We start from the raw sequence: 27,669 nt of genomic DNA, 5'->3' as shown, positions 1-27,669 counted from the left end.
ATTGGCTAATTAGCATTTCTCTACTGCATGGAATGGTCACACAAGTACAGAAAGTTTTGCCGCGTTTCATCAACATAACATAACTAAATTTTTAATCATTTCTTGGCAGTATAAACAAAATATAGCCAGATTTTTGTTACCGTCCCTCCTCAACGTTGTTGCAAGTGATTTTTCACTATAGAAAACACCCTCGAGGACTAAAATTAGTTTTAATTAATAAAATTTGTTTCTGAATTCAAAAGAAGGCAATATTTTTTGACCATTTTTTAAATCGAAAGCCATCAAATTATACGATTAAATATGAAGAAAAACCATCTTAATTTCTATCACCCTTTAGATTAGCATCCAGAACAAAAAACTGTTGCATCAGAAAATCTTCAACGATTCCACGTTCAATAAATCATCTGCGTAATTTAGGGACTGTTCAAATTAGCAGTATTTTTCATCGAAACAACCAACCTTTTATTTAAGAACCGCCCATACTTAATTCAACGAATGAGTGCGGGGTGTTGAGGGGGGGGGGGGGGGTAGGGTTGGGCGGTTGAACGCGTTCACACGATTCTTCTAACTTCACTGCACAACAAAAAGTTTACTGCAACACGAAACTCAAAAATTATCAAAATTTAGTGAAATCCTATCAAAATAACGCTTTGATGAATTAAAATAATCTTTGCTGTGAACAACCGTTATAAGCTTTACAAAGAAACGCCTTTCGCGTCAACTCTCTAAGCTAACTAAAGTTAAGTACGTAAGTAAACTAAACTGCAACAAAAAGTTTGGGCTCATTTCAAATTGGCATGTTTACTTTACTAAATAATTATAGTAATAAATAAGTCTTGCTGACGTCAGCAAAATTGACTGCTTCACAGCTAAACCAACTTTTCTCTTTTCGACTTTGAAAATGGTAAACAATTTGCGTCATTATAGCCTGCAACCAAAATGCACAACAAAACCATTATAATTTGACGACGAAGTTATTTATTTTTTTGTAATTAGTATTAATGTCATCCCCTCCCCTCCTTCCACCGCCTTAAAATCATTATTTTTCTCAGTGTGCATTTTGGTCTCTAATTTTTCATTAAGGTCGACAAAGCTAACTGAACTGCACTTTTTTTAACTTTAATCATTTCTTAAAAATTTCAAGATTTGTGTGCACAATAAAGTGTACTATCAAAATAATCCCCCGCGTGCTGCTGTGTTTGCGCACAGGCAAAGAACATTTGATGCATACATAGAACACCGAAGCTGTTCTATCCCAACGTCATTTCAACAAACTAATAAATTCCACAAATTTATTACAAATTAAAATTATCACGTCTTAATCAGTTTTGGTGGTGTTTTGGTGAATGGGTTCACGCCAATATCAAACGTCTTCATTCCAAAGCACCCGCAGCAATATTTACGCCACAAATTTGATCACATTGTGATGGAACGGTAGTGAGGGGAGGAGTTTCTGTTTTGGAGAATGAGGCAAAAAGCTTGAATATAGCGTTTTATTTGGCTGCCTCCTTTTTTCCCCTTAAACTAGATAAGTGTCCCCGTATGCCCACAGGTGACGTCCTGTTTTCTTTCAATACTTCTTGTTGTATGTTATTAGGCTATGTACATAATAATCAATGCTTAGTTTTAAAGTTCGTGTCCACACTGGATTCCGTGGACCGATTTTTGTTAATTTGTGGAGAAAATAGTCCCAAAATATGCTACAAAGTTTGTTAACAGGAGAGTAACCATATTCACAGACGTTCCAAACACTTGAAGAATCTTCCAAAAACTGAAAATTGTTTTTGACAAACACAGAAACATTCAATCTTTGACAAAAATGAAGTTTTTTGTTTTACTTTTTGAGCCATTACTGCTCAACTCGCCTAAATAAACTCAAGAACAGGTCAAGTTTTGAAATGAAAGATGCTGTTTCTCTCGCAAGCGTCATTCGTTCACTTGGTCTTGATTTGCTGACATTTGTCTGAGTAAACCATTACATTGGTTGTGTTAATCTTCAAATGAATATTTCTGGGTTCAATTGCAGGTGGGGGGATTGATGTTGACGAAAACGTTGAGTTCGATGAGGCATGCAATGGCAATGTAGACCACGTAGGTTGCCAGGAATAGGATTCCCAATTTTCGGTTCAGTCTCCACTTGTTGGCTCCAATTGACACTATCGTGATGGCCACACTTATGAACAGAAGCACCACAGACCACTTCAGACCTACACAAAAAAGACGCCTTTTCATTGCAACTACCCTCAGCTGCAAAAGCACCTCTACTCACCCCCCCCCTCCTGTTTTATTGTAAAATCTGTGAACAAACTATTACGTCTTTTTGCGTTGTGCGCAGATAATGCATGGTAAAGAGTGATGATAAGAGGTGGGATCAGCTATTACAATTAATACACACTATTATAACCATTTGAAAGATTCCAAGCTCTGCAAAAAATGTTATTTCATCTTTTTATGTTGTGTTGATTCGAGCACATCCAATAATATTTTCAAGACGTCTAATCAATCTGATGATACAGTAAGGACATCTCTCACAAACATCAAATTCACCGCAATTTTTCAGTGTCTTTCCTTAATTCTCTTATGCGCAAACTAATAAACTGAATTAAAATACCAAAGTTTTGATTTCCACCTTGATAATCAAAACAGATGTCAGGAAGTATTTGCAAAGGACACAGAGAGAGGGGATTGTATGAGGGGAGTACCTTTGCTGCGTATGCGGATATCGTAGTTCCAGGAGATGATGACAGTCTTGAGGAACCAGGGGATGCCCAGACCCACCAGGATGTCAAACACATTGCTCCCAATGCTATTGGACACTGCCATGTCTCCGAGACCCTGTCTAGCCACTAAAAATAACACACAACATACTCTTCAAAGCACTTTTCAAATTACTACCAAGAATTGAGCAGAATGAGTCCAACTATCAAACACAAATATCAACAACACATTTTTAAAGTAAATTAAACGGGACAAAAAGTGTACAGTTTTTTACTTGTATTTATAGTCAAAACAGATGTTAAAAGTTAGATTTCTCTAGATATAGATCATTAACATTCGCCCCTAGTTGATATGTTAAACAGTTTCGAGTGAAGACCTTATGTTACGCACTGATTTTAGTAGTGTTCCTCGTGGTGTTATTGAGGTTTATATGAGGAGTAATTAACTTGAATAATTGCCATTTTACAAGGACTTATTTTGATGTTTCACAGTACGATTTTTAGCAGATATATTTTGAATAAAATTAGCTAGTAATAGCCTTTTATTGAGCGGTTCGGATGCGTGATATATCCACTAGTTTGCCTTGCATTTTAGTGTTAAGTTAGTCGCTATTTCTTCTGTAACTAAGTTTACCAAACTTGGAGGTTTTCAAGAGAATTTCCAGTTCAATCTTTAATTAATTTTAGCAAGAATTATTTAATAATTTAACAAGGAGTTTCTCAAGTTTATCAAGTTTTATAAGATGATAGGCAACTGATTGTCAGGTTGGTTCTCCGGTGTTCTGCCGATAGTGGGTTCCGCAGGACTGTGCCTTTAGTTGTATTGGTCCTTCGCAAATATTTACTGATTTTCAAGAAGGGCGATTTCCGGCTCTTGTACGTCTCTTGGTGTTTGTTCAGTACATATACAATTCCGTATTAGCACCTACTTTATCAGAATAATTACTTCACCAAATACATAATCTCTCATGAAGTTATTTACTGATTATGTGAATTTATCTTCAAGAAACTCAAAAAAGTAAATATTGAGGCTTTTAGGCACTTGAAGTGTTTGCTAGTAAAACTGTCAATCTGCGGTTGTTTCTCGTAAACATAAACAAATTAGAGGTTACAGGCCTAGATGGAAATACTGGCTATATATGGCCTTGCAACTAACTGAATATGAACTAATTTATAGCACTTATTTATGGATATTTTGAGGAATATCATCACGTAACTATAAGGAACGAAATAGGGGCGTGACACTACCCGACTTTATGAAAATTTTCCATGAAAATTTTAGTGAAAGAACTGGGGTTTTACAATTTTTCTATAAAACATATAATCTGCACAAGTATGAGGATATAAACATATTTTTGTTGGAGCCACCCAATTTATGTTTTCTTAGAAAATAGTTGGGAACGAAAGCATTTAAGTTAAAGACAATGAAAGAAGATAAGAGAAATAAAGTTTAAGTTAAGACAAGGTTAAAATAAAGAGGGTTAAGACAAGATTAAGAGCTTTGAAGGAACGTTAAAGATGTGAAAGTGCGCTAATTTCAGAGTAAAGAGTGAAGACATAAGATAAAGTGACGGTTAAAAGAACAGCGGGAATTAGCACTGGGAATAATCATGGTTATTTCTGTGAATAATGGCTCTAAACTTTTGAGGAGGAGACACATATGGTTAAACTGGAGGGATGGTTTAAAGCACTGGGTTAGGTTGTGAATTGAGGTACTAGTTTGAACTTATGAAGCACTGATTTATAGAACTTAATGAATGAAGGGATATTTTAACTGTTAAAAGAATAATACTTGTCGAACTATATAAGACTTTCAAGAACTCAAAGAATACTCTCCTCTCGGGGTTGAGCTCGATTGTCCAGTTCGTCTTCTGTGGTAGTTTGTTCGTCTTCTGTATCAAATTTGTCTGTTTCAAGTTGAAGATGCACTTTTTAGTTGGACAGTTGAAGAGTTGAAGGAAAACTTGAAGATTGCTCTCCCTATGAACAAAACTGATGTCACTTGCGGAGAAGTCTCAAGTTTGTCTCTTCTGGTCGTCGTTTATATTGTCCGAATGGTTGTCATTGGAATGCTGTCGTGGATGAGAGGAGAACTGTGATGCATGCTACTCGTGCAATAATCTTCCACCTTTTGGCTTTTCGTGAAGCCTTTATGGACTTATGCATTGTATCTATGCAGGGTAGTTACTTCATTCTGTTTTTGCTGGATGATGTGTTTTAGGTCAGGCTACTCACTCTGAGCAAGATCAAGAGCTTTTTCCTTTATTATCCTTCACTTGGACTCGTGAGGTCCTGTTCGGGGAGAAAGGAAAAATATCTAAGAAAACAATTTTCATCACTTTGTGCACGAGCTCTTCAGTTTCCCTTTTCATTGTGTTTCACTAGCTTTGGCAATTTGTCTGCCTTTCGAGCATAAAATGAACGGAAAGCTGTGTTGCTGTATGTGCAGTTCATTGACAGCAATATGTTCATTCTCTGAAAGTTTGGCTGAAAGTTTGACTAAAAGTCAACTTTTCTCTCAGTGGTCAGATACTCAAATGGAACTCGATATTGTAAAACTTTTGCAATATTTTTGGTTTTGTGACCAACTATTGCTGTTATGACATGTTATGGTGGTTCCTTTTGTTCGTTCGCTTACTGGATTCAGGCTTCTAGGTCTAGTTTTCTCAATGTGGCACTTGTTTATGTGATATTTATTTGTTTCAGGTATACTTTACTTTTGGATCATGTGTGTTGATTTGTGTGTTTATTGGTATTACTACAAAATATGGTGTTTAAACATGTTGAAGTGTGGTTATTTGGTTGACTGTTGGGTGTGTGATGATGGGGATAGTGGTTGGGGGGGTCGAATTGTGCAGTCTTTACATGTTTTTTCGAGTTTTTCAGGGAGTAAATAGGGGAAAATGGGAAAGTTAGTGAGTGCTAACTAATAAATAGATGTCGATGATAGTAGTGACCAGTTGTCTATGGCTTTGCTGCGTTGTTTGGTGCGCGTGTGAACAATTAGTGCTTGAATTTGCTGAGTGGGAAGGTTACGTCGATGGAAAATGAACTAGTTTCAGTGCAATTGTTTTGATTATCATGTAATGTACTTTCAGTTATGGGCAAGTTTTTCAGAGATATCTTTGGATTGCAACAATTGTGGTTGGTTTTTACTGGTGGAACTAGAAGCTGTAGTGTGTGTGAGCATGTGGTAACTTTTTAATTGCAGTGTGTGACTTTATAATGGCATATTTGTGAGTGAGAGTGCAAAATTGATGACATAATGACTTTTTTGATTTTTGGGCATTAACTTTAATTTACTTGTCAATTATTGATCATAGACTGGTTCTAATGGTTCTAGATACTTGTCCTGGTTGTTAGCAGCACTTGTATGTAATTTGGACTGATTTGGAAGAGTATTTGGTACTAATTTTCACATGTAATTTTTTCGTAATTTTGGTGATTTTTCCGCGTCAGGGCTGGTGTGGTAAATATGTGAATTTTTCAATTTTTATTGAACTTTGGGCAAATTTTTTGGCTTGGCCCATTCAGTAGACATCGGTGGGGAATAACTATGCAATAAATTCAGATTTTTGGACACTTTTTGGTCAACTTTTTTACTGATGTCTGAAAAAACGAAAAATTGAGGGCTCCAGCGTCACTCAATTTTTAAATTGCTCCGATCGGGCTCAAGATTGACAGATCGCTTCAGTGGCTTAAAAAACCCTGCAGCGCAAAAATTTGGCGCAATTTATGCATTTTTCGCAAAGTTATGATTGTTTTTGTGATCTGAACCTGGCTATTTTTGAATCATGAAATTTCGGTCTGAATAAGTCGTCACTGTTCATACATTATCGGTATTGAATGGTTAAAATGGTACTGTCTATGCTTGGTACTAATGTATGTTACTGAATTATAGGGTTTGAAGCTATTTATCGGGTCAAAACGTTGATGTTTGGGTCCAAAATGCAAATTTTCAAGCATGATTTTTCCACTAATTGAGCTTCTTCTAGACATGTGTCGGTCTGGTGATTCTCTAGTGGCCTAAATCAGGTGCTAACTGTTAGTGCTGATATCTATGGGTATCAGAGGTAGCATTTTGGTAGGTTGGGAGTTGTTTAACTTAGGTTTTATGCCAGATTTTCTGTGAAATTTACTGAATTTTTACTTGTGATGCGTCATGTTTTGTGCATAAGTTTACATGGGTTGAAGATGATTGATTTTTGGCGGTAATTGTGGGTCATAATAGTGAATACTATGTTGGTGGCAGCTTTTGGTGTGGTTTAATGCATGATTTGACTATAATATGTTGAGTTTTTCACTTTAGAATTTCGGACCAAATTTTGTGAAATATCTGCAATTTTCGATTTTTTCACTTTTTTCAACATTTATGAATTTCTGTGCAATTGTATAGGTTTATTGGGCTTGGGTAACTACTAGGGAGATTGGATATTGGATATGGGCTCATAATTCGGCTATTTGATACTATTTTTATGTTCTAAATTTGGCTCTGTTTTGACAAATTTGAGAAGAGTTTGGTAGGCTTCAGTTTTTTACTATTATTTCAACATTTTACTTAACAATTTTCAATATTTTTGATATGAGCGTGTAGAGCTTGAGCATGCGGATGTTTTAAGCTAATAATATCGGATTTTCAATCAATATTTCGGATTTTATGAACATGTTCGTAAATTTTCAAAAAGTCTCCAAAATTGAGGGGCCCAGCGTCACTCAATTTTTAAAATGCTCCGATTGAGCTCAAAATTGGTGAATCGCTTTATCGGCTCAAAAAACCCTGCAGCGCAAAAATTTGGGCGGTTTCAACTATTTTTTTACGAGTTATAACGTTTTTGCTGCAGTGAACCTGGGTTTTTTGGAAAGGCCCAGATAGGGGATAGGTTATTGGCTATGAGGTTATGAAATACTTGTTCAAAATGATTGATATTGCTATGGTTGGACTGCTTATGAGTAGGGCTAACTGAATTAACAATAAAATTGGGCATATTCGGGTATTAAGATGCATTTTTGATCACTTTTTCTGGAAATTACACTCGATTTTTTGTGATTTTCGGTACTTTGGCAGTCTTTTCTCAGCTTGTATTGGCACTAGGGGGCTGGGAGTGCATATTCTGAGAGATATAGATGTGGGAGTGCTGATGGTATGGTCAATTTTTGTCAGAAGTTAATATTTTTGACTCTAGTGGGAAATAACTGGATTTTTCCTGACAAATTTGTGGCAATTTCAGAGCTTATTTGGGTTTAAGTCTTCATGGTTGATACTAGGGTGAGCTGGGACTGGTTTTTATGGTGCTACAAGGCTAGTGGGGGTTTACACTAGGGTTCTAGTGGGTATAGGTGGCTTTTATCGGGTCAGGTGGAGAATAAAATGACAAAATTTTTGAAGCGGTGAATTGAAGCAGAAGCGCAATTTTCGTTTTTTCATCATTTTTCAACATATACTTGGAAATAATGGGTTTTAACAATTTTTTGAGGTTGTACCATGTGGGTGGCAGCTGGGAGTAGCTGCTGGAGGCATTTGGGACAGTTTTTGGCATATTTTTGGGGTATAATTTACACTACATTTTAATCAATTTTAGCACACTTTGGTAGGGTTCGGTATTTTTGTCATAACTCAACTTTTATTGATTTTTGACGGGATTTTTGGGTACTGGGATGTCAAGCGTGAGCAGTAGGATGATCTAGGGCTATAAAATGGATCAATTGGGGGTTTTTTGTGGGAGTTATCATTGAATTCGAGCGGATTCGAAAAGTGTCAAAAATTGAGGGCTCCAGTCAAAAATTGAGTTCTCCAAATCGCTTCACAATTTGCATGTCGGTTCCTCAGCTTGAAAAATGCTGCAGCGCAAAAGTTTGGGGTGATCGGGGCATTTTTCACAATTTTATGACTTTTTCTGAAGTGAACCTAGGATTTTCGGAAGGGTCAATTTTAGGCTAAGTTTTTGGTACTTAGAACGGGTCGAATGGGGTCAATAATAGCTGGAATCGCTGCTACTGGATGAGGGCTTTTCAGAACAATAGGTTAATCCAGGTTCGGACAAGTAGTTTTGGAGACATATCAAAATAACTGGATTTTGAGGTTAAAAATTTTCGGTTTTTTGGCAATTTTTGGGCTTTAGGGCTAAGTTGCTCAGGCTTGTTGGGCTTTTGGGGTGGATGAAGGGTACTGCTGGACTGTACTGGGTCTGTACATGCTAATGGATATAGATGGTTATGGGTAGAGGGTCGAAGACTTGGCATAAGCTCAAAAATGATGTTAAAATCCAATTTATCATAGCCACTGGCGAGTTTTGGAAGACTTAAGTGTGTAATTCCTGCATCTATTACTATTTCTCTCAGTTCATAGAGACTTGCTAATACAGATTCGTAAGTTGGTTTGTGGTAGTATCTAAATTTGGTAACTAAACTGAAGATATAACGTTCAGAAATAGGGTCGAAGTAGATTAAAACTGAGCCAATATCAGGTGGATATCTAAGTCTAATTGCACTTGGGGCTGCTGGGTACCAGCTTTTGACTTGTCGGGCTAATCCCTTTGCCATTGCAAGGTCTGCTGATATACAGTGTGCAAAAGAGTGTGGTGAATATAAGATATCTGTTGGAGAACTTAGATATGTTGCATTTATTTCTTGACTAAAATGGTTTAAATTTTGATTAGATGAGCCTGGTGAAGATTTTTTCGATTGAGATCTAGTAACTGGTTTATTTGCTGAACTGCTGGGCGTTCTCCCTGAATATTTTGCTATACTTGCTCGAACTTGATCCAGTTTTGTCTCTCTACTTGGTGTATTTGACTGTTGTGCTGATGCTTTTATTGCTTCACGTTTTTCTTCTTGTTCCAGTCTGGCACGTGCATTTTTTGGTCTAGGACTGCCTGTTCTTCTAACTTGGTTGGTTAGGTAAGGGTTTGTTCTATCTTCTTTATGCAACATTATTTCTCTATCAAATTTAAATCCGCGTACATTTTTTCGCCGTTGGTAGTCTAGTGGTTTGAATGCATTTTTCTCTGGTTTTCGTTTAGGATTATAAGGTCGCACTCTTATTTTTCTGTCAGTTAGAGCATATTGTTCTTCGTGTGTTTCTGGAGGCGATTCAATATCAAGTGGTACTATTGACGGCTGTGGCTGTTGAACTGGTAAAAACATTTCATCGTCTGATGAGGATGATACAAGAGGAACGCGAACTTCTGGTTCTTGAGGTCTAATTTCGTCAGCAATTAACGAATTAACTGGTATTCGGGCAATTTGTTCTGCGTCCAGGTTTAGGTCAGCTAAATTTTCATCTGAACTGCTATTTTCATCAAATAAATTTGGGATTGCTTCGTCTGAACTTGAGGAATCAAATACTGGAAGATGGACTGGGGCAGTTCGTGGTCTAACTGCTGGTGCTACTACCCTTGGTGGGGCCGGTGGGGCTGCTGGAGGTGCTGCTACTGCTGGTCCTGCTAATGGTCCACCTATGGGAACATTTATGGTCACTCTGACTGGATCTTGTTTCACTTTCTTGGATTGTTGTATCTCTGTTTCTTGCTCATTGATTAATTCTGGGATATGTTTATCAAATAGGTCAGGTTCCATGTGTTGTCTTCTCGACGGATCAGGTTGAAAGTTTACAGGGTTGATGACTTCGAGATCTTCAGGAGTTTCACTTGGTTTAATTGGCTTCAGTCTGATGCGATGAACACATTGGGTGTAGTTCGTATTTACTTTTCGAATGATATAATTAGAATCAGTAAGGGCTTTTTCCACTTTATATAGCGGGAGCCATTTCTGTACTTGGGGAGCTATTACTGTTGATTGTTCTAGTAGCTTAGGATTCAAAAGTAAACAGAATGATTTCTCCAGAATCGGTTTAGCTGATGCTTTTTGATCATAATACTTTTTGTACTTCAGGTAAGCAGTCGTTAATTTTTCTTTGTTTTCTCCATACTTTTGCATCATGGCGTCTTGCAGTTCATTAACGAAATCAGAATTTACTGCTACTGCATCCATTACTTTTCTGGAGAACCGTATGTCAAGGGGTTTTATGGGTTCTCTGCCATGGAATAAAGTTGAAGGACAACAATTTGTCGCTGAATGATATGAAGTATTATGAATAAAGGTTGCAAGAGGAACATATTTATGCCAGTCTTTCCATTGTTCTTCTGTATTAAGTTTCAGAATTCGTTTCAGTGGTCCGTGAGATCGTTCTACTGCTCCAATAGTCTGAGGGTGCTTTAGTGAGGCATGTTTTAACTTTACTTCTAGTAAGCTTGCTAATTCTGACATTAATTCAGAAGTAAAGTTAGTTCCTAAGTCACTAAGTATTGTTTGAGGAATGTAGCTGTGTTGGAAGAACACCTTTACTAGTTCTCGGGCTACTGTGTCGGCATATCCGTTTGTTAATGGAACTGCGAATAGGTACTTTGTGAAGACATCTATTGCACTCAAAACATACTTATACTGCGATGACTTTAGGGGGCCTACTAAATCAATTTGGAGCATATCTCCTGGATATGATTGTAGTGAACTGACTGGTTGTAACTTTGGTGTAATATGGCTTTTTGGTACTCTGTTAAATTGAAGACAAGTGAGGCAATTTTTGATGAAACTAATGAAATGTTCGGTGAAGCCTGGATAATAAAATCGCTTTCTAAATTCCTGAATTGTTGCTTTGATGCCTAAGTGACCTGCTGTTTGTGAATTATGGAGCCTATATATAGTATCTTTCCAGAAATGCTTAGGTACACAGAATTGTTTATGAGGTACTTTTCCAGTATCATCATAAAAATTCCGGTATAAGACATTCCCTTCAAGAATTAATCTATTTAAGTGCTTGTGATACTTCTTTAAGTTTGTTGTAGCATACTTTAAGTCAGGTTGTTGATTATTTTGTTGAATCCAGCTTATTACTGTTCTAATGTCTGCATCTTTTTGCTGCTTATCTGCTAAGTTAAGGCTAATTAAGTTGTCTGTAAGATCTGGAAATTCATCTAATGGATTTGGGTACTCAATTGAATTTATTTCGTGTTTTCGTTTAAGTTTTAACAGCCCTTGAATTTCTGTAATTGGAACATTATTTTGTCGCTTTTTGTAATCTTCATAAACTCCTAGTTTTTTAAGAAAGTTAACTTCGTCTTCATTTATTTCGTCACCGAGGCCTTCAGTATCAAATAACACATTTAGTTCTACATCAGGGTTTTGTGCTTCTGTGTCAATTTCTATTTCTTTAACTGGAATTCTGTCTGTTAACTTTAGAGACATTGTTGCTGATTTGTCATTCTCCATTCGCGAGAGAAAATCCGCTGCATAATTAGCGCGTCCAGGAATATGAGCAATTACTATATTAAAGGCGAGTATTCTGTCTAAACAATTCCAAAGAGATGGCGGTATTACTTTTGACTGAAAGAATTGTGTAAGGCTTTTGTTGTCGGTGAGTATAATTACTTGTTTGCTTGATCCCCAAATGTAGTGTGAAAAGTAGTCCAGTGCATAGTACAAGGCTAGGAACTCTTTGTAATAAATTGAGAACTTTAATTGCGTAGCATTAAACAAATGCGATCCAAACGATACGGGAGCGTATGTTTTCTTTTCTTTCTTTCCTGTTTCGTTTACGTAGTCTTCCACCATTAGTACAAAACCTGCACCGTGGTAACTAGCATCACAAAGAATTACATACTGTAGACCTGGTTTTGGTAATCGCAAAGTTACATTCGTTGCTTCCATTAAATCTTTCTTTATTACTTCTAATGCCTTTACATGTTCTTCTGTGGTTTCTATTACTGCATCCTTCTTCAGGAGCTTGTAAAATGACATTAGTTTTTCACCTAGATTAGGTATGTAATTACGGAAGAATTGCGTGAAGCCAATTAGTCGTTTTACTTGCTTTGTTGTTTTTGGCATTTTGAATTTATCAAGAAATTTAGTTATTTTTGATTTTTCTGGTGATATTCCTTCTGCATTGATGTTATTTCCAAGGAATTTCATCGTATCTGTTGGTATTTCACACTTTTCGGGCGACAGTTTCAGTCCGGATTGACGTATACACGTAAAAACTTCTCGTAAAGAGGGTACCAATTGTTCAAAATTTGTTACTGCATTTCCAATATCATCCATAAACTGGGTACAGTTTCCTGATGCTAAACATGGGTCCAAGTAATGTCTAATAAAGGAACTGAATCCTGTTACTGACTTATTCAATCCTTGTGCAAGACATTTATAAGCATAAGTTCTCGAAGCAAAGTTAAATGCTAGCAGTTGCACTGATACATCGTCTGCCATTTGCACACAGTGATATGCTTGAGAACAGTCAAGTTTTGTGAACAATTTTTTCCCGGCAAAGTAATTTATTGCGTCACTCATGTTGGAAATCGGGAAGTTGGTATTCACGTAGTCATTTTTCAGCAAGTGGTTTACTTTTCTCAAGTCAATTAATAGTCTAAGTCTTCCTGAATTCTTTCGTTGTGCGAAAAGTGGACTACTATATCTTGATTGAGACAAAGTTGTTATCAGTCCGTAATAATGCATTAGTGCGAGCTCTACTTGTAGCTCATTTCTCAAATGGACGGGTGTTGGAGGGCCTTCTTCGTAAATTGGTATGCTTCTTTCTGGAGTTAACTTTATTTTTAAATTTGTATTATATCCGACGTCAAATCTGTGTTTCGCAAAGATATCACTGAATTCAACTAGTAGTTCGCCTACTACTGCTTTTTGCTCACCATTAAGAGCTGATTTTTCCCACGGAAACTTGCTCAAAAATGTTATTTTATCCTGATTATTACCCTTTGGATCTAATTTCTCCATTTCTTGCAGTTTTAGCAGTTGCTCATAGATATCTCTCTGCAAGGGCGACAAGTTTGTCGGATCTGGGCACGTTTCAGGCGTTGGGAACCATAGTTTTTCATATTCTGGTGCTGGTTTCGCTGGTTGAGCCTTTCTTTTTGGGGTGTCTGTAACTTGAATTAGTTGATTTATTTCTGTTAAATAATTTTCGCTCATTTTTGCCACATTAATTAATTGAGGATCTACTTCTAACAACTTTTCAGCTTGGTCTGATGTTAAGAATGAAAATTTGGCTATTTCTTCGCCTTTATTTATGTTAATTGGGTGATCGGTAATGTTCAGGACATAGATGTACAGAATGTTATTTTCAGCAACTTTACTTAAAGAGGATGTTAATATTACTTCACTGTCTTTTTCAAAGATTTCGTTTGGAATTATTACCCCACAGAGGTCAGTGAATGATTCTAGTTCATCATAAAGCTTGCATTCTAATACTGCTTGTTGATTTGGCTGTAAAAATTGCTTTTTCTGTGTATAAACTCCGAATTTTTTACGTTTTACAACTCTTCTGGGTTGCTTTTCTGGCTTTATTTCATTTATTTGCAGAGTTTGATCAGGGAAGTTAATGTAACTTTGTCCTGGGCAGATGCTAACTTTGTGTTTAACGAAGAATGGGTTGCCTAATATTACAGGAGTTGTGACAATTAAAACAAGGAAATCTTCTGCAAATGTTTGTGTGCCCAATTTAAATGTAATTTTAATTGCTTTATCAATTTTAACTATGTTGCCGTTTGCCATTTTAACTTTATCTAGATCAGGTTTTTCTATTTCTGTTATTGAGTTAATATTTGTGTTAATTATTTCCTTGTAGAATTCACGACTTATCACATTTGCAAATGCTCCTGTATCAACTAGTGCGCGTCTTTCTAATTCTCCATTAAATTTAACTTTAACATAGGACAATGTTCTGCCTAAAAGTGGGACAATGCTGAATAATTGCTGAACATGTGGTGTTGGCTTTGGTGAGGATTGAGGTACTTGTGTTGGGAGTTGCACAGAATTATTAACTTTACTTTTATTATTATTACTTTTGCGTTTTCTACGCTTTTTGTTGCTTTTGTTATAAACTGGCTCTATTACTTTATCTAAACTAGGACTAGACGTGCTTTCGTTATAATAGTTAACTGAGTTTTTATAATTTTTATTTTGTTTTGTAAAGTTGGGTGGCTTTATTAGTTTTTTTGTTGATTAAATGGGAAATTCATACCTCTCATATTTCTATTTTGAGGGTTACTTGCACGATTAAACTGATTTGATTGTTGAGTGCTATATCGGTTTTGTCCTGGAGCTGGACTATCGTAAACTATACCCTGTCTAAGAAAGTTTTGTGGGGTATTTTTGTTGGGAACCGATAAACTGGTCTATTAACATAAGCTGGATGAACAAATGGGGGACTGTCTGAAGGTTCGGTCCAATAATTACGAGTTTGTGGCTGTTCGTTATAATGAAACGGTCTAGGGGCATTAAATTGTGGTCTAAACTCTCGGTAATTATTAGCACGAGGGGCATACTGTTGCTGGGGCCGATAGTTTTGCTGAACTGGACAGTTATTAGACTGATATTGAGGGTAATTTGGTCGATAATTTTGGTATTGGGGGCGGAAATTTTGTCTATAACTTTGTTTATAAACTTGCTGTGGATAATGTGGTGTAAAAATATTAACTGTGCCTTGTTCTGATGGCTCATTTTTAGGTGCTGTTCTCTGCTCAAGTTTCTGCTCAAGTTCTTTCTGATTATTTGAAATAGCAGCTATTGCTTTTAACATTTTATCAGTATTTGTTTCCGTTATTTCATTAAAACCGTCGTCAAAGTACTCTTCTCTGTTACACATCTCCCTTATTGCAATTTGTTGGCTAGCTAAGGTGCATAATTGATCAATGGTATCTGTTTCTGGCCTTTCTAAGAGCTTAGGCTTAAGCCAGTTTGGCATTGACTTAATAAAGAAGCGCTTTATTTGCTCATTTTTTCGATTTTCTGACATCTGTAGGGCAGAATCTCTTGCTGCTGTCTCTCTTTCGAATCTACGAGCTTCTGGGTCACCTGCTCCTGCTGGCGCTACTACTATTTCAGGTGCTGGATATGCTTTATTGGCTTCAGTTCTTAACTTTACTAAGAAATTTTTAACAGTGTCTGTTTTTGGATTAAACTTTTGATTCTCTAACTTTATAATTCTGATCTCTCTCAAGTCATCCTGCGTGAATCTATTTCTTAGAGCTGTTATACTGTCTTCGAAGACTAGTCTGGTAGCCTCTGGTAGGGTTAAGAAGTATCGTAAAGCGTCTCCTTTTAAATGTAATTGCAGAAAGTTCGCTTGTTGCGCGTTTGCGATTGCTGCGACTCCGATTGCACCTGTTATTAGTTGTTCAAACTCGTTAAAATTGTCCGTTTCTGATCCGGAAAAAGGCGTGATGTTGATCTGCGCGTGTGCCATTTTGCTTTTTACCCGATTAGATTATATACTTTTCGTTCAATCAGTCTTACTTTCGTTCTAAAGTATTAAATAGCACACTTAACTTAATGGAGAGATTAAGGGGTTTTAAGAGATGAAAACAGTTAAATGAATAGCACAAGAATATCAGAAAAGAAACTACTGAAACCATTCGTTCAGAAAGTAATAAAGAAGGGCTGCTTATAAGCCTATTCCTAAAGCTCCGGTCGAATCGTCAGACTTATATCGTTGAAGCCGTATGGGCCGCCGAAGTCTCACCTCTAAAGAGTGCCCCTTAGTTTAGGAAAATTCGTGGGGACCACGACCGCACAGGCCTTGTGGAAGCTGCACTCAAATAGGCAACAGCATAATTGACCGAAGTCACTGTTTGATTCATTAACCTCCGGAGCTGTGCGGGGAAATAAAATATAGTTGTTTTTTATTTTTTGTTTAAACTTTGTTTTGCCCTCTTTTTAGTTAATAATTAAGTGATGGTTTCAGTAATTTATTATTCTGATGTTATCTGATAATCAGTGATGATGTTATCAAGGTTAATATCTCCGTCAGATTGAAGTTTGTTACGAATAAGGCCAAATTTGCGAACTTTTTGATTTAGACTTTTTGCTGTCCAATAAATTGCAACACGTTTATCATCTTTATCTAGCACATAAATTACAATGGATTTATAAAATGAAGAGGAAAAAGCGGTTACTATCTGAGCTTGCGTTTTACGGTTGTTTTGGGTATAATTAATGTGGTTTCCTTCAATATGTTCAACAAAATTGGGGGAAGCTCGGCAATTATTAATAGCGGGGAGAATTTGTTCTTTATAAATTGACATAAATAAAGCACCAAAGTTAATTTTACAAATTCATTTACTCACAATATCCTCGCTTGCAAATACCCTGTGTTGTTTTTGTCCGTTTTGGCGGCTGTGGTTGAGTTTGTTCCAGTTATTGTGCACTCAAACACTTTTGCATTGCCGTTGCATTTAGTCCACAGAGACACAAACACAGTTTCCACCCATTCTTTCCTTTGTTACTGCTTTTTGTGTTATCATCTTGCTCGGAAAGGAAGTGCTGGATGTGGTTCTGGATGATTGGAGGCTCTTAAGGTAATGGAGAAGAAGAGAAGAAAGAAAACAACAGAATAAAGAAAGGAAATATCGAAAATATCAAGGAATTAATCGAATTATTGGTCCGTTAAACTGAAAAACAGTTAATAACTCCTGTCACCATGTTACGCACTGATTTTAGTAGTGTTCCTCGTGGTGTTATTGAGGTTTATATGAGGAGTAATTAACTTGAATAATTGCCATTTTACAAGGACTTATCTTGATGTTTCACAGTACGATTTTTAGCAGATATATTTTGAATAAAATTAGCTAGTAATAGCCTTTTATTGAGCGGTTCGGATGCGTGATATATCCACTAGTTTGCCTTGCATTTAAGTGTTAAGTTAGTCGCTATTTCTTCTGTAACTAAGTTTACCAAGCTTGGAGGTTTTCAAGAGAATTTCCAGTTCAATCTTTAATTAATTTTAGCAAGAATTATTTAATAATTTAACAAGGAGTTTCTCAAGTTTATCAAGTTTTATAAGATGATAGGCAACTGATTGTCAGGTTTGTTCTCCAGTGTTCTGCCGATAGTGGGTTCCGCAGGACTGTGCCTTTAGTTGTATTGGTCCTTCGCAAATATTTACTGATTTTCAAGTAGGGCGATTTCCGGCTTTTGTACGTCTCTTGGTGTTTGTTCAGTACATATACAATTCCGTATTAGCACCTACTTTATCAGAATAATTACTTCACCAAATACATAATCTCTCATGAAGTTATTTACTGATTATGTGAATTTATCTTCAAGAAACTCAAAAAAGTAAATATTGAGGCTTTTAGGCACTTGAAGTGTTTGCTAGTAAAACTGTCAATCTGCGGTTGTTTCTCGTAAACATAAACAAATTAGAGGTTACAGGCCTAGATGGAAATACTGGCTATATATGGCCTTGCAACTAACTGAATATGAACTAATTTATAGCACTTATTTATGGATATTTTAAGGAATATCATCACGTAACTATAAGGAACGAAATAGGGGCGTGACACCTTACTTCTTTTGGTTCACAATCGTTCACACACCGTATACAAATGCTCCTAGGATCCCTTCCAAGTGGACAAAAATGTTCCTATTAGCCTATATAAAGAGACCTAAGCGTCTATTTGCACTGATGAAGGTTTGTATAGCTTCAAAGCCGATCATAGCGATTGCAACTAAAAATGAAGCATTGCAATAAAGCAAAATTAGACGGCCGCACTTGTATTTTTCCCCGATTCCAATTGTATTTTAATGAATAAAATTAAGTACGCAGATTACATAGGGTTCGCCTTGAAACTATCTATCTATGAACTATGGTATCTATTTTAGTTTCAATAGATAGCCATATAAGTCAATGGTCAAAATGTAGCTTCAAATATGAAAAAATCTCATGGGAATGACTGGAGAATCTGCAATAAAAATGTTGATCCCTTTCATAAGCAAGAGATCAAAACGGAGTCGAATCGATAAAAATATCAAATGAAAGAAAAAGAATCCTAGTTTCTATAGGATCTAAAGATTTAATAAATAGGATCTGTTTCCTGTCCCACAATGAACAAAATCTATGCATCCATATTCATGCCTAAAGAGTGCATCCATATTCATACCTAAAAAGGGAGCAAAGTTAAGAGAGTGATCAATCGTGTCATTGGGGTTCGAATAAGGAAGCAGGTTCCAATTATGGTACTGGAATCAAAACAGCGAAGAAGTAATTTAGCTATCGGCTTTGTCTTTCTCCATTTTAGGACACAATAATCAAAAGAAAGAGAACAAAGGCCTTAAGCTGTTTGAGAAAGAGAGTGAAATGAGGGCACGGCAGAATGAAAAATGGGATAATTTTTGATTAGCTTACCAAAAAGCATCGCCAAATGTTTTCAGTTCAATTAGCCGACGGCTAACAAAACATATGTTTTGAAATTTGAGCAGAAATACACTTGAAACTGTAACTTATCACTCTGAAGAAAAAAAATACTTGATGATTCAACTTCACAATCCTCAGTAGTAAAAATTCTCAGTCGCAGATCGGATTCCAAGGAAACGTTCACACTGAATTAAATATCTATCAGATAGAACACAACTAATCAAGTTCGAAAGCATTTTTTTCAATCATCATGAAATTAACACATTGAGTGCCACAAAGTAAAAATATTGTGATCATGTTTAAAATCTCAATTTAGATTTAATGAGCGCAGAAGTATTTTATTGAAGGAGGTATTCGTTAAGTTTACGATCGAGCTAAAAACCATAAATAATGCAGTAAAAAAACAACATCACGCATAAATAATCAGCTCATGATTAGAAACTGTCGGAAAAGTCATTCTTTGAATTCTTAGCGCGTGATCAAATCGTCGTAACAAGAATAGAGGAAAACAAAAAAAATTGAAAACCAGAGCAGGAAAACAAGCGAAAGACAACCCACAGAAAAACAAGAACCAACCCTCACTGACACACCAATTAAAGGAAGAGCTTTCGAATTTCAAAAAGACATGACTACTCAAAAATTGAAAAACAGAATTAAAAAACAAAACCGTCTAAAAATCTAACAGAGCCAGCAGATTGCCGGAAAATAGCCGCCGTTGACGCGCTAGACGCACATCGGGATTGAAACAGAAAAAGAAAGATTAAAATTGACAAATTTTTTTTCCAAAGTTTCAAAAAGTGTTCTAACAGAGCAACGTTCCATAAATGAGCTAACGTATTGCCCTTAATGGAAAAAAGGGTTATACCAAACCATCCGTTCAATGCAAATTTTATGTTGTCGAAGCATTATAAACTTTCATTAATTAAATGATAAACGGTAACACCAGTATAAGTTTTCCTGCCTCACTAATTAAATAGTTATTCATTCACTGAGCGTGAGAGGTTTGTTACTAAAAAATGAAATTGATGACACTACGATTAAGAACCATACCAGGTCATCAATTAAAATAATTAAACACTGGATCAACCAATTTACTTAACAGAAGCTGGCGTGCGGAGCTCGTCGGTGTTCACTTCACAGTCCAACCAGACTAGTAATAACCTACTTGAAGGGAACGCTAAGCCATTGCCCATTGGGCAATAAGGAATACTGCGGACCTCGAGGAGTCTATTTGGTACAGCATACCATGCTACATTGGTTACCCTAACTTGCCAGTCGTTTACGAGTACGCAGCGCTACCATCAGAGTAGCTTCACTATTCGTCTCCTAGAAGGAGCGCGGCCTGTTAAAACTCTCTAGACAAACAGTCTTCTCCGCTGTCCTCCACTCCTTTCCCTAACTTAACCTACTTAGTGATTGTTTGATGGTTATAGTTTACAGTAATCGAGGTAAGCAATATCAAAATAAATGAGGCTGTACTTAAAAAATTAGGTAATCCAACAAAGATCTCAAGTGAAATTACTAAATCTTAGATAACCTTAAACTAATCCCCTATTCAAATAAAAACAATTACAAACCACCTAATCTTAATCGATACAAAGTTCCTAAGTGTTCAGACAACTACTTGGAGGTTCCTCTGAAAGAAGATGCGCAACTAACAGGTCAGTCTGATCTTACTAAAAAATTTTAATCCCAAAAAAATTGATAAAAAGACTCAGTAAGGAAAACAGAAGATCATTTTGTAAGATAAATAAACCACGAACTAAAGTTACCTGAATACACGAAATTCAACATTAGCAACTAATCAATAAATTGACCGAGATCTGTTAACTCACGTCTCTATTCAATACTCCATTAACACGTTACACCCAAAAAGTCTTTGGGGCTTCAATTGGGTCGTATATATACTGCTGGTCTATATTTGGTTGAGATTTGGTTGTTAAATCTGAGTTTTATCAAACATAGATTTATAAGATGCGAAATGTGCCTTTTTGGGTAATGTTTTTTTTCCGGGGAACATTCATAATTTCGATATTAAAAGTCCAATATTTTTGGCTCTAAGACTTTCTTTAGGTTGATGAGAAATTCAATGTAGATCTACAATAACATTTTTATCGGAAACAAAACTTACTGATTCAACCTTTCTCATCAGTCTAAGTTACTTCGCCGTCATAATCTTTGTACAGTTTTGAAGTTAAAATTGGATTTGGTTTTGTAAACATTTCATGCTCATTATTATTTCAGTTATTTTCTGAAAAACGCTTAAGTTATGCGTTCCGTTCCTACCAACATAGATGATGATAAAAACAGTAGCACAAAGATAAAAAATGATATAAATTAAGTAACAGCTAGGAAAAAGTAATCATTAATTGAACAGAAAGTCATGCTATACAGAAACTACATCTACACCTAAGATACCACGTGGATGATAAGTAAAAACCAAATTTATCATTCCTCATTGTCATCAGTAGTTTTGAGTTGCGGTTTTGGATTTGCGAATGTTCTTGAAAAAACTGATGCTGACATTAAGTAAATCCGCGGCGTCATTTATAATACGTTCAACTCTGAAGAAAAACGATTTTTCTGTACATCTTTTCTTAGCTCGTGTGAGTGCCAGACGTTCACGATTAAAAGTTTGTAGGTTTAAGACCTTTGCGTCCAACTTGAAAAAGTTTTCAAAAGATATGCAAATTCCATTGCTTAAGATTGCCGTAAAGACACGTATGTCACGCTCGATAAGTTGATAACATATTGGCAGAGAGTTGGATAATTTTAGCAGGGAGGAGTAGTCAATGTAACCAAAGTACCAACGCAGGCCATGGATATTGAGCTGTTCTAATCTCCGTATATCAGAAAATTCAGGAAACCAAGTAGGGTATCCATATAGAACCGACAAAACAAATGCCTTGAAAAAATTGAAACTGACTCCAGATGGGAGGTTGAAGGGAACACTGTGCTTCAGGTAATCGAACGATCGACGAACTTTTACTATTTTTCTTTGAATATGAAAACTCCATTTCAACGTTTTGGATACCTCAATTCCCAGATCGGTAATATTATCAACCGAAGGAATTTCGACATCAAGAAGTATATTATCCAATGACATTCTGCTAATATGTAAATAACAGCTTTAAGCTGAATTAAAAGACAAGGGAGAAAATCACAAAAGAAAATAAGTTCTCAAAACTCGAAAACTCATTAATATTTTGACACCAAATGAGATCGGCTTCAAACACTTGCTTGCTTACAGGTAGTTGCTTGCCTACCCAAACTTTCAACAAAAAGAAAACATCATTAAAAACATCAATATTACAACTAAGACCAGATAAAAAAATGGAATGCATAAAGATGAACCGACTAACGTCGGACAACATGCTCTCCGACGGGAATTAAGTTGAACGGGAGAAAAATAATTCCAACTAGGGAAGGATCCGACCCCGCGCCCTCCTGCATCCTAAAAGAAAGCACTTACCACTCGACTATCAGTCCTTGTCATCTGAAGTTTACAATCGGTTATATAATTTCAACGCATATTTGATTTCTCAATTTAGGTCAAGCAAATAAGCAAGCAGATAAGTGTGAAAAAATAATTCAAGAACAGAAATCGAAAAAATTTTCTAAGCGCAATTTTTGCGTAAAAATAAACCTGGTTACAATAATTGATTCAAACTTTGTTCCAGAGCAATTATAAACTCACCAACATTTTGCCCAAATAAAAGGTCTCCCAGTTCAATGGAAAAAGCACAATGAATTGTGTTTACGGTGGCCAAAAATGGCCTGGCTTTACGGTTATTGATATTCACTTAATCAACTATTTACTAAGTGCAGAGAGTTTAAGTAAGCATTCAAAAGTTTACTTCCAATAGACTGAAGAGCAGATTGCTGGAATAGCTGCGAAATAATAGACTTACGTGCCATAGAGATAGAAACAAATACAGATATAAGTTGAAAAAGGTAACGACGCCACTCAAAAAGCTATGTAAAAACCGTTCAAACAAAAATTAATAGAGCTTAAAATTCATTACGCAGAAGCCTTTTCATCGAGGACCTTTATTACATCTGAGTTCTTTTGACCATAAACTAATTCAAATTGAACTTAAGTTTTAAAGTGCAAAAAGTCATTATATTGAGTGAGGTAAGTCACGCATGATCAAAATCTAATCACGCAAAAACTTTTGATAGCGAGAGAGAGAGAGAGAGAGAGAGAGAGAGAGAGAGAGAGAGAGAGAGAGAGAGAGAGAGAGAAGTGACGTCACGCGCGCAAAAGCCGTTAGTGAGAGGAAGAAGTCATTCAGAAAATTTGACCTTTTCAGCTTTGCTGTGTGAAATGTAAAACGAAAAAGAGCGTCAGACGACGAAACAAAAAACCAAGGACACCGCAATATGTCTCCGCTCAGCTTACAGCTTCGCAGCTATAATAAAGCTTCCCAATTCATACAATTTTTCCAAATTTAAAGACCCAAAGTCATAAAATTAATTTCTTCGATCTCAGCTAGAGAGCAAATAACAAAACATTAAAACTCTCTCGACACATAAAATCGAATCCAGTTTTCTAGAAGCTCTAAGTACAACTTAGGATTAACTGTTTCAAATGTGCTCACATCTAATTCAATTTTTTTGTATAGACTATTGAAATTTTTGCATCATTCACCGATGTTATTATCAATTGATCAAAAAATTCTCTTTTTAAGTATCAATTGAACAGATTATTCACTTATAGGAGTTTGTTAGGGCACATATATTCCCCCAGTTAACCAAAAAGTTAACCCAGTTAACATAAAAGTAATAAAAGTGATCTTACTTGGATCCCTTTTTTCGATTCGAGTGCTTATCTGCCCCCCCCCCCCCCCACAAATCATGTGTAGTTATATAGCACGTTACTATGTAAAAAATACCACCTGCGCCTGGGGGCGTAAAAGTTATACGGGTTCACAGAATAAATCCTCGGATTATGCTAGGATCTACATCATATTTAGAGGTTTTCAGATGCGCGTGTAAATAAATTCTACGGCTTTAAAGTCACCGCCGGCCACTTTTCCTTTACGCGTTGTGCACATATTACCTAATTAGTTTAAAGCGATTAGGGTCATTAAAAACGCCTTCTGCTTTCTTTCAAGAAATCCCTCGGTAAAAGATTGGATGATTTTAACTCGGTCACTTCAGTTTACTGATCACAACATAGTTTCGTTCTCAAATTCTCTTCTACTATATTAATTCTGAATTAAAATAGTTGATACCTTTCGTTTTATTTATGAAATTTATTAATTTTTTATCTATTAAACTTATTTTCAACCTCTAAATATGGATGCTTCATAATTTTCAGATTCAACAATTCGAGCGTTATTTTGCCGACCAAATAGGGAAGTTTTCTGCATATACAGTCAAATATAAACCAAGTGTAATTACTACTGATTTTCGGAGATCTTTCCTCCTATCTTTTTATTATTTCAAAAAAATGGATGAGCGCGCTCCGAACAACATGAATGAGCCAATTGATATGTTGTATACCCAATGTCCTAAAGTACCCAAAGTGTATGGGGATTTTGGGGTTGGGCATTTTGTACTCACTGCGGGCAAATTATACAACCAGGCTACTAATAATAATACACCTTAAAATAACTCTCCGAGCATATACAAAAATTAACAGATTGCCTGATAGACTATTCCTGTTAATCTCCGCCTCTTTTCAACTGTGATGTCCGCGGGCACATACATAATACACTGCAGGGCCTCTTAATATTCAAATCTCAGGTGTGCTATTTAATCTTCGTGCCCATAAGACGAGTGGATTAGATTATGGAAATTGGGACTGAGACTCGAAGAAAGGGACATTTAGAAGTGAAGGTGAACAAATCTAACGGTGATCGATTATTAAACCAGAGGATTAATTTAAAAAGGGACAGATTAATTTGGAAGAAGCTCCCGCCGGCCATCCAAGTGCGGTGGGGGTTTTCAAAGCACTGAGGGCGGACCGGAAAGTAATATCTCTCCAATTCATTATTCGTCCTTCAAAATAATTTCAATAGTAGATCAAATTTTCAAGAATAAGCCCAAAAGCCCTGTTCCCTATAGAACAACCGACTATTGTCTGAGAAATTGATCGCAAGCGAAAGGCGAGTGTGCAGATCGTAGCCAACCTTATCCTCACTATGACCCCCAAATAATGGTAATAAAGCTGATTATTGGCAACTTATCTATTTAGAATGAACAATGAAACTACATTTGGCGCAATTATAATTTAACTTTTAATGGTGGTATTGTGCCAGCAATCACAAGACACACCTGATAAAAATCTGGCCATTTCTTAAACAACTAAAGCTAACTGAGCAATTCTAATGAAACTTTATGCCTCCTGGGCTTCGCCTGACCTATTTATCCAGTTTTGAAAGCACTAAATCCTCCAAAAAGACATCTTACAAAAAGACGGAGTTGCACTATAATCCAATTCGTGGATTGTAATAACATAACTGGTCGAAATAAGATGAAAGCCCTTAAGTTTGCCGGAAAATAGCCGCGATAGACGCTTGTGGCCTTCATGAATTGAAGCAACTAAAGAAATAAGATGGACAGATTGACCACCAGTCCTTTAATAGACCACTAGACTTTTTGGTAAGAATCGGACTCTCATTTTTAAGAGACACATACGCTCTATAAGGAAAAACCCTAATGGAGCTTTTTCAAAATTAATATTCGAAATCAAAAACTGAAGACTCTAATACTCAAGAGTTAGGGCATATACGTTCGGCAGTATTTAGATGCATGCTATTGGCCTTTAACAATGTTCATTAAGCGAGTTCAGAAGTCAATTTTTTTAGTGAAGTAGGTCACGCAATTGACCTAAAAGCAGAACAAATGACGCACACAAATTTTAACCGCAAAGAACTAGAAATCAATGAAATTGAAAAGTCAATTCCAAGAAGTCAGGTCACAAGAATCATCGATGGAGACCACGAATTAAAAAACATAGCAGGACAAGTCCTGACGTACAATTCAAAGAATTTTCATTGACTAAACAGAAAACTAGACCTAGAACGGACTATGAATGGATTGGGAAAACCATTTAGAAAAAAATCCGATCAAAAAATCGAAAAACAGTAAAAAATAAAAGTGAAAATGCCGCATGTGAACAAAAAAACCACTAGCGAGAAAGCGAATTTTTGTTCAAACACAGTTTTCTCACTTTGCTTTAAATTTAGAGCGAAAAAATTTCACGCCGCAAAACCACTCGCTTTTTCGCTCCACCTGTTTCGGCGTGATCAAAATCAGTATACCAATTTGACTTCAAAAATCATGAAAATGTGTGCACAATCTAAAAAAAGACAGCGCCCCAATACAATTCAAATTTTTTGAATTGTAAAAAACACGATGTTCTCAATAATAGCCGCTATCGCTTCACGGCTATTAAACAATTAAGAAACCTAACGAGTAAAATCAAAAAATTTTGGGGCTCTTTGATTCAGCCTGATTGGAGGGAGGACGTAGCTTGGACAACACCTTTAAGAGGCTTCAATGGTTCTTTTTAGGAAGAGCTTATCAAAGAACAACCGCTGCATGTTGATTGAAAAATGAGAATCCGGCTTATTGTCAATTGACTTTTGTTCAACTGTCATTGCGATTACAACAGTTGCAAAACTTAAGGATGGAATTGGTTTTAGCGCCCAATCTCAACTACAAAAATCTGAAACAGAGGCGAAATTCTGCTTTCCGCCACCTTTCTCTCGCTACTGTTTCTATATCAAGAATGGCGGAAAAAGAAAGTCTACTCAGCTGAAGTGTGACGTAAGTTATGCAACTGCTATTGGTATAACCGAAACGATAGATGGTTAAAAACGTTACCGCACGATTGTTAACGCCCTCTTGTATTCAACAACTCGGCTGCGCTTCGGAGTTTGATAAATTCCGTGGCAATGAAAACCACCGTGAATTCAGCTGCTTAAATATGTGAATGCCAAAACAATTAAGACCATGCAAAACTTAAAAAGACGAGGTCAAAAAGTCGTTAACGTTAAAAAACAGTCAAAACGCTTCAGCAAAAATAGAGCATAAAAACAATACCGGTAGGATACCAGGAAAAAACTCCAGCACTGCCTGAAACACTGCCAATTTAAAATACAGTGTAAGAGTAAAATATTTTGCACAAAATATCAAAAAAGTTCCAGTGACATTTTAACTTTCCAGAATACAGTATTAGCGGGATAGGTAGCAGGGAGATCGTGTTGGTTAAAAGGGTATGGGAAGACGAGACAGGGATTAGCTACCTCGAGGGGCAGGGGGATTGTGTAGGGGTAGGGTAGGTATAATTGTAGAGAGGAGGGACTGATAAGTGGTCAAAATTTCTCAAAAGATCTTTCAACCATTAATATTACCAGAGCTAATTAACTACCGTACATTAGAAACATACTCATTGTACTCTAAATGCCAAGGTCTATATTTGAAATAAAAGTCAATGTTAGAAAAATGAGTCAATGTTTAAGACATGAAGAGACGTGCATCAGCTTGAAAAACCTTTAAAATGCCAATACTCCTCCTGAGTCGTATAGACACACAAAATACAAGAATAGACGAAACTTTGTGTGAGAGCAACTGATCAAAATATATTTGATGAAAACTGCCTGGAGGGATACCACCAAATGAAAGTCAATCTCATCAAGTGATAATCGAAGAACTCATGCAGAAGAATTAAGTTAGATACAACAAATAGCTTTTGGCTAAGGTAGGACACGGCTTTTCAATTTCAACAGTGTTTGTAATTTA

At 36.3% G+C, this 27,669-nt stretch overlaps 2 protein-coding genes across 3 annotated transcripts in view; both read right to left on the bottom strand.

Annotated features, from left to right (window-relative positions):
- LOC142351437 (uncharacterized) overlaps nt 1–27,669 on the bottom strand; it is a 376,474-nt gene that overhangs the window by 271,348 nt on the left and 77,457 nt on the right. The gene's annotated exons all lie outside the window — the stretch shown is intronic.
- LOC142351924 (sodium/potassium/calcium exchanger 4-like) overlaps nt 191–27,669 on the bottom strand; it is a 60,035-nt gene continuing 32,556 nt past the window's right edge. For both annotated transcript variants that reach the window (XM_075404180.1, XM_075404182.1), the window contains exons 9-10: nt 2,703–2,846; nt 191–2,207 (exon numbers count right to left, since the gene is read on the bottom strand). In XM_075404180.1, the coding sequence (XP_075260295.1) occupies nt 2,017–2,207; nt 2,703–2,846 (335 nt within the window). In that variant the 3' untranslated portion in view covers nt 191–2,016. The remainder of the gene's footprint in view (nt 2,208–2,702; nt 2,847–27,669) is intronic.

This window comes from Convolutriloba macropyga, chromosome 13, assembly GCF_964194025.1.
Source record: "Convolutriloba macropyga chromosome 13, txConMacr16.3, whole genome shotgun sequence".
NCBI lineage: Eukaryota > Metazoa > Xenacoelomorpha > Acoela > Convolutidae > Convolutriloba > Convolutriloba macropyga.
Note: the sequence above shows the minus strand (reverse complement) of the source record. Positions and strands in the feature narration are given on the sequence as shown.